General features: G+C 43.9%; 1 protein-coding gene across 4 annotated transcripts in view; it reads right to left on the bottom strand.

The window, feature by feature from the left end:
* The window catches only part of WDR26 (WD repeat domain 26), a 39,601-nt gene that overhangs the window by 7,027 nt on the left and 18,256 nt on the right, over window positions 1-14,318 (bottom strand). For all 4 annotated transcript variants that reach the window (XM_032393950.1, XM_032393948.1, XM_032393949.1 and 1 more), the window contains exons 7-13: window positions 13,260-13,398; window positions 9,025-9,165; window positions 6,059-6,178; window positions 4,175-4,320; window positions 3,608-3,686; window positions 3,203-3,332; window positions 289-474 (exon numbers count right to left, since the gene is read on the bottom strand). In XM_032393950.1, coding sequence (XP_032249841.1) covers window positions 289-474; window positions 3,203-3,332; window positions 3,608-3,686; window positions 4,175-4,320; window positions 6,059-6,178; window positions 9,025-9,165; window positions 13,260-13,398 — 941 coding nt within the window. The remainder of the gene's footprint in view (window positions 1-288; window positions 475-3,202; window positions 3,333-3,607; window positions 3,687-4,174; window positions 4,321-6,058; window positions 6,179-9,024; window positions 9,166-13,259; window positions 13,399-14,318) is intronic.

Raw genomic sequence — 14,318 nt, 5'->3', positions numbered from 1 at the left:
CCACACGCGCACATACATGTACCACAGACACCCCCCCCACACGCACCCCCACCACACACATACATGTACCACAGACACCCCCCCCACACGCACCCACACCACACATGCACAGACACACAGACACACACACACACCCCTGTATGTCAGGTTACTGAAACTCCTTCTGTGGAGAGAGTACAATCTCTAAAGCAGGGAGGAAGTAAATTCTAGCCCACATTGAAAAGTTCCCAACATGCCGGGCCATGTGTCACCCGGAAGAAGCGCAGGGACGGTGTGCGGTGGTGTTACCTTCAATATTCTGGTGGTCTATAAAAGGTGCTGGTCCCCATATTCTAACAGTGCCATCGTCTGAGGCGCTGGCCATCATGGATGGGATCTGTGGGTTCCAGCTCACACAGTTCACTGTGCGCGTGTGCCCTGTCAGCTCCGCAATGGGCAGCTCGCTACGCTTGTGCCAGATGTAAACCTTGTGATCTGGATAAACAGGAATTCAGAGAGAGGTCAAGGCGCTGTTGTACTTCAACAAAACCAACTGATCTGAAATTTCTCATCATCACACAGAGAACATAGGACTCGATTTTTAGAACTTAATACGACATGTGTAGCTAATTCCCTTATGAGAAAAGCCATTTTAACAAAACATATGGTTCCCCTGTTAAAGGTGACTGATTAGCTCTGGAGTCATCACAAAGTCTGCAGTATTCTTTAATACCCGACAAATGGATCACAGGCAAGATCTCTCAATGTAAACAAACGTAGGACAGAGACGATAAACGCTCTGGAAATGGGGGGTGATGGAACCGCGATGCGTCCAAATCCAACAGCAGCAATAACGCAGATGACTGCTAAACCTCTGCGGAGGATTCACCGCGTCCTAGGTGCTAGATACATCAGTGACTGACTTATCATTTTCACCACCACCGCCACGAGGTGGGTGCTGTGCTTCTGCCCTTCCCGGGGAAGGGGCCTGAGGCGCTTGGACGACCCGCCTCACACCCGTCCTCCACCACCGGCCACCCGGTAACTGTGGACACACCACCCACTCTTGGCGATCCTTCATCTGCACACGACATGGCGTGAGGGTAAAATCAGTTTGTGTATGCAAGAGTTTTGGAAAGAGCCTGGCAGAGAGTATACAGCGCACGTTACTGTAAAGAGGGACCTACGTCCAGGTGACAGTTCTCAAACAGAAGGCAGACCCTGCGTGAGTGACAGAAGCGCTCCACCTGAAGGCGAGCCGCCAACTAGCGGCCAGTGGGGGAGCTCCCGGGGGATGAGCTTCCCACCGAGCAAACCTCAGCGTGCTGAGAAGCAGCTCATTTGTGGTAAAAGGACACGTCCTGCTTTCAAAGCGTCTAACGTGAACATGAAAGGCTGGGACTCCCTCTGAGCATTGTGTGTGCGTATGGGAAGCAAAAGCTGACACACTCACTGGAGAACTGAATTATACTTTCCTAGAAGGGGTATGTTGTTCAGTCATTTTTTCCTTGCATAAAATGAAATAAGCAAAAAAAGAAAAAACCAGAGAAAGACAAAACAGCAGATTAGCTACGCTTCCCCTTGAACTGAGGAAGTTCACAAAGAAAGTCACAGTGAAAAGTATGAATGCACTGGACACCTGCCGGCCGCGGGTGGGAGATGCTTTGTGAGCACACACCCAAGGACGGTGTCTGCCGGAGAGGCAGCAGGCCCTCGGACTCGCAGGGTCAGGGTCAGAGCGACAGGCTTGCTGACCGAGCTCTGCCGGCTGCCGCGGTCCACGGAACCCACGGCTTGTGCGGCGGTAAAAAATAAAGCAGGGTTTTCTACACATTGCCCACACAGTGAAAAAGCTTGAGTAATGACGTAACTTTTTTGAAAACTCCTCCTAATTGCTCTATTTCATACTGGCATTCATGTATTTGGGATTTGGAAGGTTCTTAGAATATATTCCTTGCAAATAAATGACAAATGGATTAATGTGATCATCTTGGGACATAATGCATTCACTATGTCCACTTGGTGCTGAAAACATTTTTCAGAACCATTCTAAACCACCTGACTCGTGAGAATGCTCATCTCTTCACTTCATGTTTCAGTTTTAGCCCAAACAGAATATAATGTGGTTTGATTAATTAATAATGATTCATCATTAGTTCAGAGTTAGTTCGGGCTTTAAAATAAAAGGACTGACATCACTAGGGATAATGGTAGTCACATGTATTCTGAAGCACTTCTAGGGTCCATATTATGTTTAGAAAGACAGGGGAGCATAACCAAGAGGGGAAGCCCACCAGAGGCAGGGCTGAACGGAGCTTGGGGGAGAGACTGGGCGGGGGGGGTGGTCAGCGCTAACAAGCAGACAGAAGACTTCATGTGCTTGGACCAGGCCAAATGAGGAGCTAGTGTAGAATCTGGGAGAAAATAATTGGAAAGATGTGAACTTCTCAAAAGTGTTACCTACAAACCAACTCTTCTCTCTTCTCAATCTTACCTGATTTTTTTTTTTTTTTTTTTAAGATTTTTTATTTATTTGACAGAGAGAGCACAAGCAGAGGGAGAGAGAGGGAGAAGCAGGCTCCCTACTGAGCAAGGAGCCCAATGTGGGACTCGATCCCAGGACCCTGGGATCATGACCCGGGCCGAAGGCAGCCGCTTAACCAACTGAGCCACCCAGGCGTCCCTGATTTTTTTTTTTTTAAGAGAGAGCGTGAGTGGAGGGGATTGGAGAGTACGTGTATTCAGAAAGTAGTAGAGACAATTCTACAATTTCAGCTTTTCCGAGACCGTAAGAATCCTCAAACTAAATTATTCTCTTTGGCCATTAAAGAAACACTGCAGGTCCTAACCAGAGTCGAGTTTGTCTAAGTTCAGGTAAAATATCATAATTAACCCTAACTTCATAGATCCTATGAACCTCTGCACACCATCACGGAAGATTAACTAAATCTTGGTTTGACGCACGCACCACGCACACCTCCCCGTGGCCAGAATGGGCATGCTGATCTGTGACGATCCGGAGGACTCAAAGGCATTCCAAAAAGGGGAAAAGAAAAAAACAAAAACACAAAAAACAAAAAGGGGAAAAGAACAGTGTGCCGGAGAGATAAAACTCCAACAATTGTCAATCTCACACCCTGCATTCGCCTGGAATGAGTCCATCACAGAGCTCCCCCCCGACCCCCCGTCCATCCACGCGAACGACCGCGTGCACACAACTCACCCTCACTGCCACTAGCGATGAAGTCTTCGTTATGGCCTCCAAAACATGAATGAATTGTATAAAACCCTTGTGTGACACCTTGATACTTTCTTACTAAAACTCTGTCTTGCAAGTCCCATAAATGAACTCCCTGTAGGCGAAAGAAAATAGACGTATTTATTCTTCCTCAAAAGAATTTTAAAAAGTAATTTGTGAATATCCCTTTGCCTGATGGAACATTTTCAATTCCTATTTACCCAAAATGGCAATGTTCTGATAAATTAATGGTTGACTCTACAAACCTAAGGACCAAACACATACAGTAAAATTAAAAAATTTGTGAAAATATTTATTTCTATACGTATACACCAAAAATCATACTAAATTTTGAACTAAGCTAAATCTTTATAATTATAATAAACTTACCTGAGTTGCTACATTTAACAAAGCTAATCGGCCATTCTTGGAAATAGTAAAAGACATAATGGGATGATCTTCTTGTACTCTGTAACCAGAAAATAATCTGTTAAAAGCAACATACTAAGAATCAAGAACAAATTATCAAAATATAAAATGTTCTAGCTTAAACACTGCAATTTTGTCTATAATCAGTATGAGAGACTGTATTTCAATTAAGAAAAAAACGTGAGTTAATGGTTACGAAGCACCACCTGACCACCAATCCACTTTTTTTTTTTTTGAAGATTTTATTTATTTGACACAGAGAGAGAGATCACAAGTAGGCAGGCAGGCAGGCAGAGGGAGAAGCAGGCTCCCCCTGAGCACGGAGCCCGATGCAGGACTTGATCCCAGGACTCTGGGATCATGACCTGAGCCGAAGGCTGACTCTTAACCGACTGAGCCACCCAGGTGCCCCCCACCAATCCATTTTAAGGTCAAACCCAAACCAAAACATAAAAACTCTTCTCAAATAGCGAGTTCCACCACACATTTTAAATAAAGTAATTATTTAACGGATAAAAAAATAGTTACATGTTCCTATCTGTAAGGTCCTCGAAGTTGTACCCCCGGATGCGCTGGTGTGTGTCTGATGCCAGAACAGTCTTGCCATCGCTCAAGCACCAAAGGCATTGCACTCTCACCCCTTCCCAGGAGTCAAGGAGGTTCCCATCTAAATCCTGGGGAGAAATTCACTGTGAACCCCATTATGAAACAGCGCTTGGGAAGCAAAGAACCAAAAGAATCTCTTAGCAATATCTTTTTGTAATAAGTTTGTTTTTTCCCACTCGACTTAATTGTTCCATAAGTGGTTTTCATCACGAAAATGTGAGTATAGGTCAAATTTCATTACAACAATACCTCAGGGGGAGGGGGAGAGAATCTCTGTAAAATCGGTCTTCCCTTCAATAAGCAGCCAGGCACAGATAATGACAAAACACACAAAGAAAGAATCCCTAAGTTCTAAGTGAGGGTCTCCCTACCACTGGGAAAGAATTCGAATGTTCCTTTAAAATGCGCTATACTGGGACCTGTCCTATACTATTCTGAAGCTGGGATATGGAAAAGATAACTAAAACATTACTTATAGCTTTACGGAACTCAGAAACTGTTAGGGCATTTTAAAAACATCACCAAATTTGTAATGTGTTCTACAGATCAAAGCTCTAAGGATCATTATCTTGTTGAATATTCAAAGTTCTGAGAGGCATTCCATGTCCATTCCACGGATGGGGGAGCTGCCAAGTCCTGGGCCCTGAAGGTGTCAACACTACAGGGGACAGTGGGGTCAGCAGAGACACACATGGTCATCTTGCAGCCAGGGAGTCAAGAACAAACTGCTTTGTGGCCGGAAGTACAGCATGGAGACCAGCTGGACTGCATATCTGAAAGTTGCTGAGAGAGTAAATCTTAAAAGTCCTCATCACAACTGTGTACGGGAACGGCTAATTACTGTGGTTGTAATTTTCAATGCACACGGATATCAAAACATTATGTTGTATACCTGACGCTAACATAATGTTATAGGTCAACTATACCTCCGTTGAAACAAAGGGAAAATAAGTAAGTAAAAAATCCAAGTAGTGTATTAGCCCATGGATAGAAACTCCAGAAATAACTTTTTAAACTATTGGGAAAATCACAGGTAGATCAGTAAGGTGTGCTGAGATGACTGGGGGAAGGAAAGAACTTGTGGCTCATAACCATGCTTTGGGGACAGGACACGAGGTTCCATGAGTCCCACGGCCAGCTTACCAACAAGACACCTGTGGTCTGTACCAGCCACACAGAGGTCTCTATGACCGGTGACCTTCAGCTACATTGAATGATTTACGGGATTCATGATCTTGTTTAATTGTAATCCTAAGACCACACGCGGAAGTGCCCACTGGCAGCAAGCTGGGCCGTGACACGAGACACGGAAACCAGACCGATGTTCAAGGCAGAGTCTACCTTGTCACGAGATTGGTCACCTATTCCTTATTGTCATCATCCCACCAACCCGAGATTAATGGGGCAGATACTTCAAATAAAGACTGGAAGGTTCTCTGGTAGTGCTCATCAGCACTTTTAGTCCTCACATATTTAAGACGGTCAACTCATGAAATTCAGCACAGCTGGGATACAAATCCTAAAGCCTCAAAAGAAAGTACTAAATATTTTCAATCCTATACATTAGAAACTTGTTTATGAGAACAAAATATTTAGTAAAATAATTTAATGTTTTACTAAACTCAAAGTCTAGGCTTGGTATAAACATTTTAAAATGGTTAAAAAAGAAAAAAACCACAGAAAGTTCTATTGGATGGTGCTTATTTAGAAAGATAGCTAAGTAGGTCTTCACAGAATGTATTTCATAAAGGAATTCTTTATTTCCACAAAAGGAGCGGGCAGTGAATGGGGGCAGGAGGTACTCACACACTGGTAGAACTGGCCGCGCTGACCTCCAGTTACGAAGCGCTTCCCATCCGGATTCCAAGCCACACTCGTCAAACTGTCCTCATGAGACTGGCTCATTTTTGTCCTTAGCTCTCCCGTCTACAAAGAAATAAAACTGTGGCTAACACCTTCAAGATAGGCTTCTAAAGGGAATGTATAAAGAAAAAAAAGTAGTAACTTGGGTATCAGGTCAGTTTGGTATTCCTAATTAGAGAAATGACCTGTTCTAACTGGCCTTACAAAAAACCAACCAACCAACCAACCAACCAACCAACAAGACTGCAGCGCTCAGAAGAGGAATGAAGAACTAGAAGAACCAGGAGCTGAACAACACAGCACAGGTGACCCCAACAATAGGTCTGATGAGATAAACTCTTAATAAAACTCTCATCTTCAATGATGTTTAGAAATTAAATCATATTTTCCCCAAGTAAAAGGAGGAGAAGCTCAGTGCTACATGCACTACTCCCTTGAGTTCCCATTTCTCCTCAGTCCATAGTTCTTGGCAAATTTTATTCTAAAACCGTAGAAACTGCAGTTAGCAGTTCCTCAAGAACATGATTAATGGACAGAAAGAGTAGGGCCCCTGAACTAAGGTAAGGGTGCAGCAGTTCTCAATTATGTGAAATTTCCTATTTGAGATGCTAAAAATGTAGTAGGGAAGACAGAAGAGAGAAATGAAAACTATTTTTCTGGTATCTAATTTTATCTCAACTAAAAGTACAGAAAAGAGGGACTTTTGTACTGTTTAGCATAGCCATTTTACAGGATTCCCAAGTCAGAAAGACTATTTACTGGTTATGACCCTAAGCTATCCTCCTGTTATTTTTTTCTAAGTTATCGAACTTAGAAGGTAGACACATACCATTTAATCTAGTCTTGATTCCATTTTGTTCATGGATTAGAAACAGGCTCTGAGAGATAACAGCTGCCCTTGGTATAATAAAAAGTACATGGGCATAATTTTCCTGTGAGAAATGGGTAATCAAAAGCAGGAAAAAAAAAAGTGAAAACAAAAGTGTATGATCAGGGAACAGGGCCAAGTACTAAAAGCAAAGAGGGCACAAAAATAGAAAGCCAGAGGTCTCCCTTTATACTGGAAAAAAAATCAGCAATTTTAAAACCTTCCCCCATGCTGCTAATAGGTCTCGCCGATTTATCTTTTTTGGGTTGCTAGACAGATACAGTTAAAAGTTCAGAATCCCAAGTACACATGCAGTGGCTGAATCCTCTGCATGTTGTGCTCACACAAGTTCATACACTAAGTGCTGAGGCAGATCTTTTCTTCTGCTGCGCAGAGGACGGTGGGTGTATGAGGGAGTCTATCATTAGGAAACTACCTCACAATATAAGGAACAATGTGCAAACGGACTGAAAACCAAGTCTGTAAGGTAATGCAGAAATAGTTCAGCCACAACACCCTCTAACTGTCCAGAAACTCAGAATTGACTCAAAGGAAGACTACAGCCACCATCAATTCCGAGTCCACTACTGGACGATTAGGACTCCATACGTCTTCTCTTTGAGGGGAAAAAAACCCCCCAAAAACCCATTTTGTCTTTTAGGTCAGATTCATTCCAGTCTATTCTAGTGCGAGAAAGCCGTCTCTTCTCTTCTGGGCTTTGCCGCCCCCCCACCCCCCCGCACCCAATCACAAACACCAATGACACACTGGTTTGATGAAAATGGCCTAAAGACATCTGGGGAGCAACTGGGGATTTTAGTTATCACACGAACATTAGATATTAGAGAATGATAGCTAACGTTCCTGAATAAGATGAGGACGTGTTATATGAGGGAATGTTACTTTCTAGAAGATACATGCTTAAGTATTTGGTATAAAACATCGCATCTGTAATTTCCTTCCAAATGTTTTAGACGTGGATGTCTGTGTACGCACATCTACATGTGTGCATGCGTGTGTGTCCACATAAAATATACAGAATGTTCATCGCTGCATCCGAGGTGGTGGGCAAGGGTCACCACTGTACTCCTCCACCTTCCTTAGTATTTGACAACTCTCCTAATGAAAAGCTGGGGTTGAAACATAAGTAGTAAGTGGGCGTGAGAAGACCCTACTGTGTGAGGGCAGGGCGGGGATTACGGCGTATCGCCCTCAGGTGTGTCTCAGTATTCGCTCTGCCCTCTGCGCACTTGTGCAGTTTTAGCTCCACTCTCTCAGTAAAAACCGACTCATGTACAGGTCCCCGAACTCACAGTCCTAGCCCTTCAGCGCACACTGGTATACTCAGACCACAGCCCCGACCATACCCTCGCCTCGGGGCAGAAAAATGAAAAGAACAGCATCTAACCAGCCATCTTACGGAAGGAAGTTAAAAAAAAATTTTAAATTGGAACTATAAGGTGTCCAAAACATAGTACAAAAATAATGGAACTTAATGCTAATTTTCGTAAAAAGAAAAAAAAAAAGGGACCCTGGATAAAGGTCAAGTTTTGGTTTAGAAACAGTAACAGAGTCCTTATTAAAGTACTGAGACATTACTTTTCCTAAACTAGATCAGCGTATTAAACACGGTAAGGAGAGGATGATATGACCGCCACCAGAACGAGAGATCTGGTTCCCTGCAGATGTTTGCACACTTGAAAGGTTAAGTTTCGCGTACAATCATCAAACTGTGAAACCACCGTAAAATCTTCTCGGAGGTAAAAGTGCCACAGTAAATAGTATGAATTCTGCAGTACAAAGCACAACATTACTGAAAATACTCTTTCGTCCTTCTTTTAAATACTCTATTGTGCTCAGCCTGATAGTTAAGTTGCTAAGCGTGGACACCTGGGCTCCATTCGCTGAATTCTCTTTTTTGAGGGACACACTCTGGTCACTGTGCTGAGTGGCTGTGTTCTGGCGAGAATCAAGCTATAAGGAGTGCGTGCAGGACGGCCACGCTGTACTGAAAGGCTCAAGCAAGGACGAACGTGCTCACCTGTACATTCCAAAGCCAGAGCTCAGAGCAGTCGTCTGGGCCACAAGCAACAAGGTAGCTGTCGTCCGGACTCCACGCGATGTAGGAGACGCCGTAAGCATGTCCTTCTAAGGTTTTAAGCAGTTTTAGCAGGTGTGTATCCTAGGAGGGAAAGAGACCACTTGGTTAGAGTCCTCAAAGTCCATGGTTTTCTGGCATCAGAACTGAAATAGCTGCGAGGATATACGTTGATGATGTAATGAAATCTGAGGTTTTCACAGATTTCACCAATTTCCGCCCGACCTGAAGCCCCAACAGCGTGCTTCGTAAAGCCTCGCTCACACTGCAACACCTAGTAGGCACCTACTCCACACCAGGCCCGGTGTGCTGGATGCGATGTAAAGATGACACAGGCTTTGTGCCTGTGAGGCTTCTCAGGAAACTGAAAGCAGGGGTACCAAGAGTGACCTCTTACTTATTTTTGAAAACAGCTTAACTTACGCACCATAAAATTCACCCTTCAAAGTGCACGATCCCGTGACCGTGAGTGTTCACGGAGTTGTGCAGCCACCACCACTCTCCAAGCTGAGAACTTTCTCGTTGCCCCACAAAGAAAGTCCACACTTGGTTAGCAGTGACTTCGCAACCCCCACACCCCTTCCTCCACGGATTCGCCTGTTCCGGACATTTCACACATGGCATCCGACCCCAGGGGGGGTGTTCTGTAACTGCCTTCTCTAGCTCAGTGGAATGTTGCCGGGCTCACCTGCTGTAGCGTGTGTATCTTACTCCTTTTCGTTCGTCGACAGTCCATTTTATGGAAATACCCTATTTTGTTCACCCACTCAGCAGCCTATCAACGTCTGGCCTGTCTCCAGCTAGGACTACGGACAAGTTTTTGTGCAGATCTGTGTTTCTGCTTCCTTTGGGGATACACGCTGGAGTGGAGCTGCCAACTCTAGGTCTCCCGAGCATCCGCACCATGCCCCCTTCTCACCAACAGCACTGCGGCTTCGTGCTCCTCAGTACGAGCACCGGTCGCCAACAGTACCTCAGCCCAGCCTCATAACCTGAAGGTCAAGTGTTCCTCCCCTGCCCCACATGACAGGGAAGGAGACGGAGTCTGCCACGGTGAGAGGCAGCGGGGGCTGCGCCTGGGCTGCTGGCCTCTCACGAAAGTGGACACCTTTGCTTGAGGCTAAGGGGTGCAATTTTACCCTGTGAGTGGTGAGCTGCTCAAGATTTTTAAGCTGGTGAGTACATAACAGAGTATTTGGTTTTAGGAGAAGAACTTGCATGACAATGTGGAAGATGAATCAGAATGAACAGACGGGGGGACATGGACACCCCTAAAGAGCTGACAAGAGCCATTAGAGTTAAGACAAGAAACGAGGTCCAAAACTAACACGGTCTGCGCTGAAAGACGTCAGATCAGAATGTACTTGGAACATAAAATACGTATGACAGGAGGAGACAAGAAATGTCCAAAGACAACCTGCAGGTTTCTGTATGGGGTAAGGACGGATGTGCACAGGAAACAGAGCAAGAGGGATTTGGCTGCAGGTGGCAAAAAGTGATGAGTTAAGTGTTAGACTTTGGTCAAAGAATGACTGAGACCAGTACCGGGCCTGTGGAATTCTACTGGCGAGGACTCAGGAGCAATTAAAAATGGGTCTGGAGGGGCGCCTGGGTGGTTCAGTCAGTTGGGCATCTGACTTTGGCTCAGGTGGTGATCTTGGGGTCCTGGGATGGAGCCCCGAGTTGGGCTCTGTGCTGAGACGGGAGTCTGCTTCTCCCCGCCCCTGCCCCACTCGTGCTCTCTTTCTTCCTCAAATAAATAAAATCTTAAAAAAAAAAGAGAGAGAGAGAGAGAAATGGGTCTGGAACTCCTCTGATAAAACTAGATTGGGAATTTTTTTTTTTGCCAGAAATGTCAATGACAAATGGATATTGTACCTCGTTTCTTCACCGGACCCTACGTTTATCATGTATTCCATTACTTAGCCCATCTGCCATGTCTGACAAAAACTAGCTACCACTACCACTACTTCTGGGTCGTCCCTGGGAGAAGGCTAACAGGTGGGGCTGTTCGTGCCAGAGCATGGCACCGATGGCCACAGGCCTGCGTAACTTAACAATCCGGGCTTTTGGATGGGCACAATCACAGTGGTGCTTTGGATCCACACAAACAGTTTCTTCTAAACTGAATATAAACTACTTCAGAAGTATTTAACTAAAACACTAATTGTTTCAGCACATTAATATAATCCTGTAAAAAAATAAAGTTGAAAATAAATGGGGATATGAATGCTAGATCTTCACAAGTAGTGTCTCTACCCTAACCTAGCTCAAGTGGAAATACCATGTTCATGGAATCCACTCAACTGTGCTCAGATTTTGGGTTGGGAATGGGTAAAAATGTTTTTTGGGGGCAAAGGTAAGAAAACCTGTTAAAAGAAACCAGGCATTGGGATCACATCACATTAGGTGTGGAGCCTAACGCGGGGCTCCATCTCACGACCCTGAGATCTGACCTGAGCCGAAGTCAAGAGTCAGACGCTTAACCAACTGAGCCACCAGGTGTGTCAATCACCTCAAATCTTAAGGTCCTTCTCCATGTATTCTGTTTTCTATCCATTAAAAAATATACACACAAAACACATACTCAAAAATATCCCCAATTTTAAGTTTTTCAAATAGTATTTGACATAATAAAATGCTATCATACTATACTCTAAGGTCCATGGCATCTCAGACTGGAATGAAAGCATTAACCCTGCATTTCCCAAGCTGATCTGGCCACAAAAGCCCTTTACACGTAACACCTATTCTGACAAAAGCACTCTGGTCTAAACTCCTTAGCCAAGTATACAAGATCCTCTCCTTGACTGGCAGCTACCAACTCCACTAACCTCACCTCCCACTCTGCAGTGTAACCTCTTCCCTGGGACTGCCCAAACCCCAGCCACCTCTTCCTTTTCCATGTGTCCTGCGGGGGCCAGTAGAAACTTGTTTTGCCTCGATAACGGTTTACTCCTTCTTCTGCTAGGACTCACTTGTCCTACTTTCCAGTTCCAGGGGGGTTTCTCCTTTGAGCCCCTGTGGCACCCACCACGGAACAATTACATGGTACTATCATGAGCTCATGGTGAGGCCGCGAATAAGCTCGTGCTCAATAAATGTGTGCTAATGAAGGGCACCGTTACATACTGCTGCCAAAAGGAATCGTAATAAAGCATAGTTTTTTTTTTTAAAGATCTTAACTATTTGACAGGGAGAGACCAAGAGCACAAGCAGGGGGAGCAGCAGACGGAGAGGGAGAAGCAGGCTCCCCACTGAGCAGGAAGCACGATGCGGGACTCAATCCCAGGACCCCGGGATCATGACCTGAGCCAAAGGCAGACGCTTAACCATCTGAGCCACCCAGGCGCCCCGCCCCGGATTCTTTTTTTTAAAAATATTTCCTTCTATGGTCCGTTTTCTCTATTTTTTTCCGATGTAAAAGTCCACAACTTTATTTGGGACTAATATCATATTCTATTTCTAAATTTTAAAGTAAGATTATTTAGTTATGATTTAAACCAAACATTTCTCCTTAACCTATGTAGAGGCATGTACTTCTTTTGATAGGTCAATAAATGTTCCATTGGCCAAAAGAAACAAATACTTATTTCTACAAATCTCTAAGTCATCTTGTTATAAACAAAGACAAAAATCTGATTTTAGAGAGAACTCAGAATTTTACATCCAGAATACAGTACTTTTTGTACGTAAGGTGGAGGGAGCGTTTAACAGAAGTTCCACAAATCACACAAGACAATGAAAGATTTCAGAAGGCAAAATGGTAATGAGTCTTCCCTAACTTGTGACAGAATGGTAAATTGAATATTAACAAAGATAAAACGGGCAAGGGGCATGAAGAGCAGCAGGTCTGGAGTACTATTCCCGGATTTGAGTCTTAACTCTGCCACTTACTAGCTCTGAGAGCCTGGGCACTTAATGTCTACCTCAGTTTCCTGATCTGAAAACAAGAGATGTGAGTGTCCCACAGAGTTATTCTGAGGAATAAACCAGCACACACTCTATATATCTACATATACCATCTAGAAAACACAGGAGGAGGTAAGACATGACAAAAATGACAGAAATGCTCTTAGGAGAGAACACGTTTATGCACCCTTAAAACATGTAATTAGATGACGAATTACCTTTTTGTAGTCTACACACACACACACACACACACACACAGTACATACCGGATCAACTTGCCATATGATAACTGTGGTATCTTTCGATCCTGTGGCTAGTTTAGTGCCGTCATTGGAGAATTTACAGAACCACACTTCATTACAATGCTCCGTAAGTATCTGCTGAGTATAACATGGGAACTGCCTCCTAAAACAAAGAAGTTCACACATAATTATTCTTCCAAAATAGAGTAATCTAATAATGAAAAAGGTGAAACAAGTGATAAAACTTCTTTGGATATAAAAACTTTAAAAATAAGATAGGAATGCCTTTGCAGATCTCAATCATGTTTACAGTGGTATGTTGAAAAAAGATTATTACAACATTAGTCAAGGCAATCTCTGGGGAAGTCAGTGATCTGAAGTCGGCTTCAGGGTACCATTTATTCTTTTCCCTTCTCAAGATTAAACAAGAGTAAAAGTATGTGTCCATCATAGAATTTTTTGGTCTGATTAAGTCAATTCATATAAATAAAAATTAACAATCAGGATTTTGAGTTTGTATAAGTTGGCTGGCATCATGAGGAATGTGCATTTTTATTTACATAAAAGGAACCTGATGTAACAAAAAGAGACGAGGCACCGCAGTCAGGCAAGCTTGGGTCACAAGCTTTCATGTCTCCGGCAAGTCATTTCACTCCTCTGAGCCTCACTCAGTTCCTTCATCTAGAAAAGGAGATTAATATATACCTAACAGGGTTCTTCTCAGGACGAGAAAAACATCTATAATTCCTGGAACGCAATAGATACAAGTGATGACTGAGATATTTTGGGGACAGCAGAGAAGGTGCAATAGAGGGAAGGGGCTGCAGTGGCTAAGAATAAAGCCTTAAGAACAGGGGCAGCAGAGTGAGGGAGACCAGGTTCAAGTCCTGGCTCAGCCATTTTCTAGGTCATTTCCCAAAAACCGGTAAACTCGTTTAATCCAAGTCTCAAGTTTTCCAACCATAAACTAAAGACAATGGTAGCTGCCTTATGGAATTTTTTATACGAGGATGACATACAAGAATGAGATGATGAGGGCACCTGGGTGGCTCAGTCGTTAAGCGTCCGCCTTCAGCTCAGGTC

Source organism: Phoca vitulina, unplaced genomic scaffold (assembly GCF_004348235.1).
Source record: "Phoca vitulina isolate PV1807 unplaced genomic scaffold, GSC_HSeal_1.0 scaffold78, whole genome shotgun sequence".
In the NCBI taxonomy this organism is placed as follows: Eukaryota; Metazoa; Chordata; class Mammalia; order Carnivora; family Phocidae; genus Phoca; species Phoca vitulina.
This window is presented reverse-complemented; position numbering and strand designations above follow the sequence as displayed.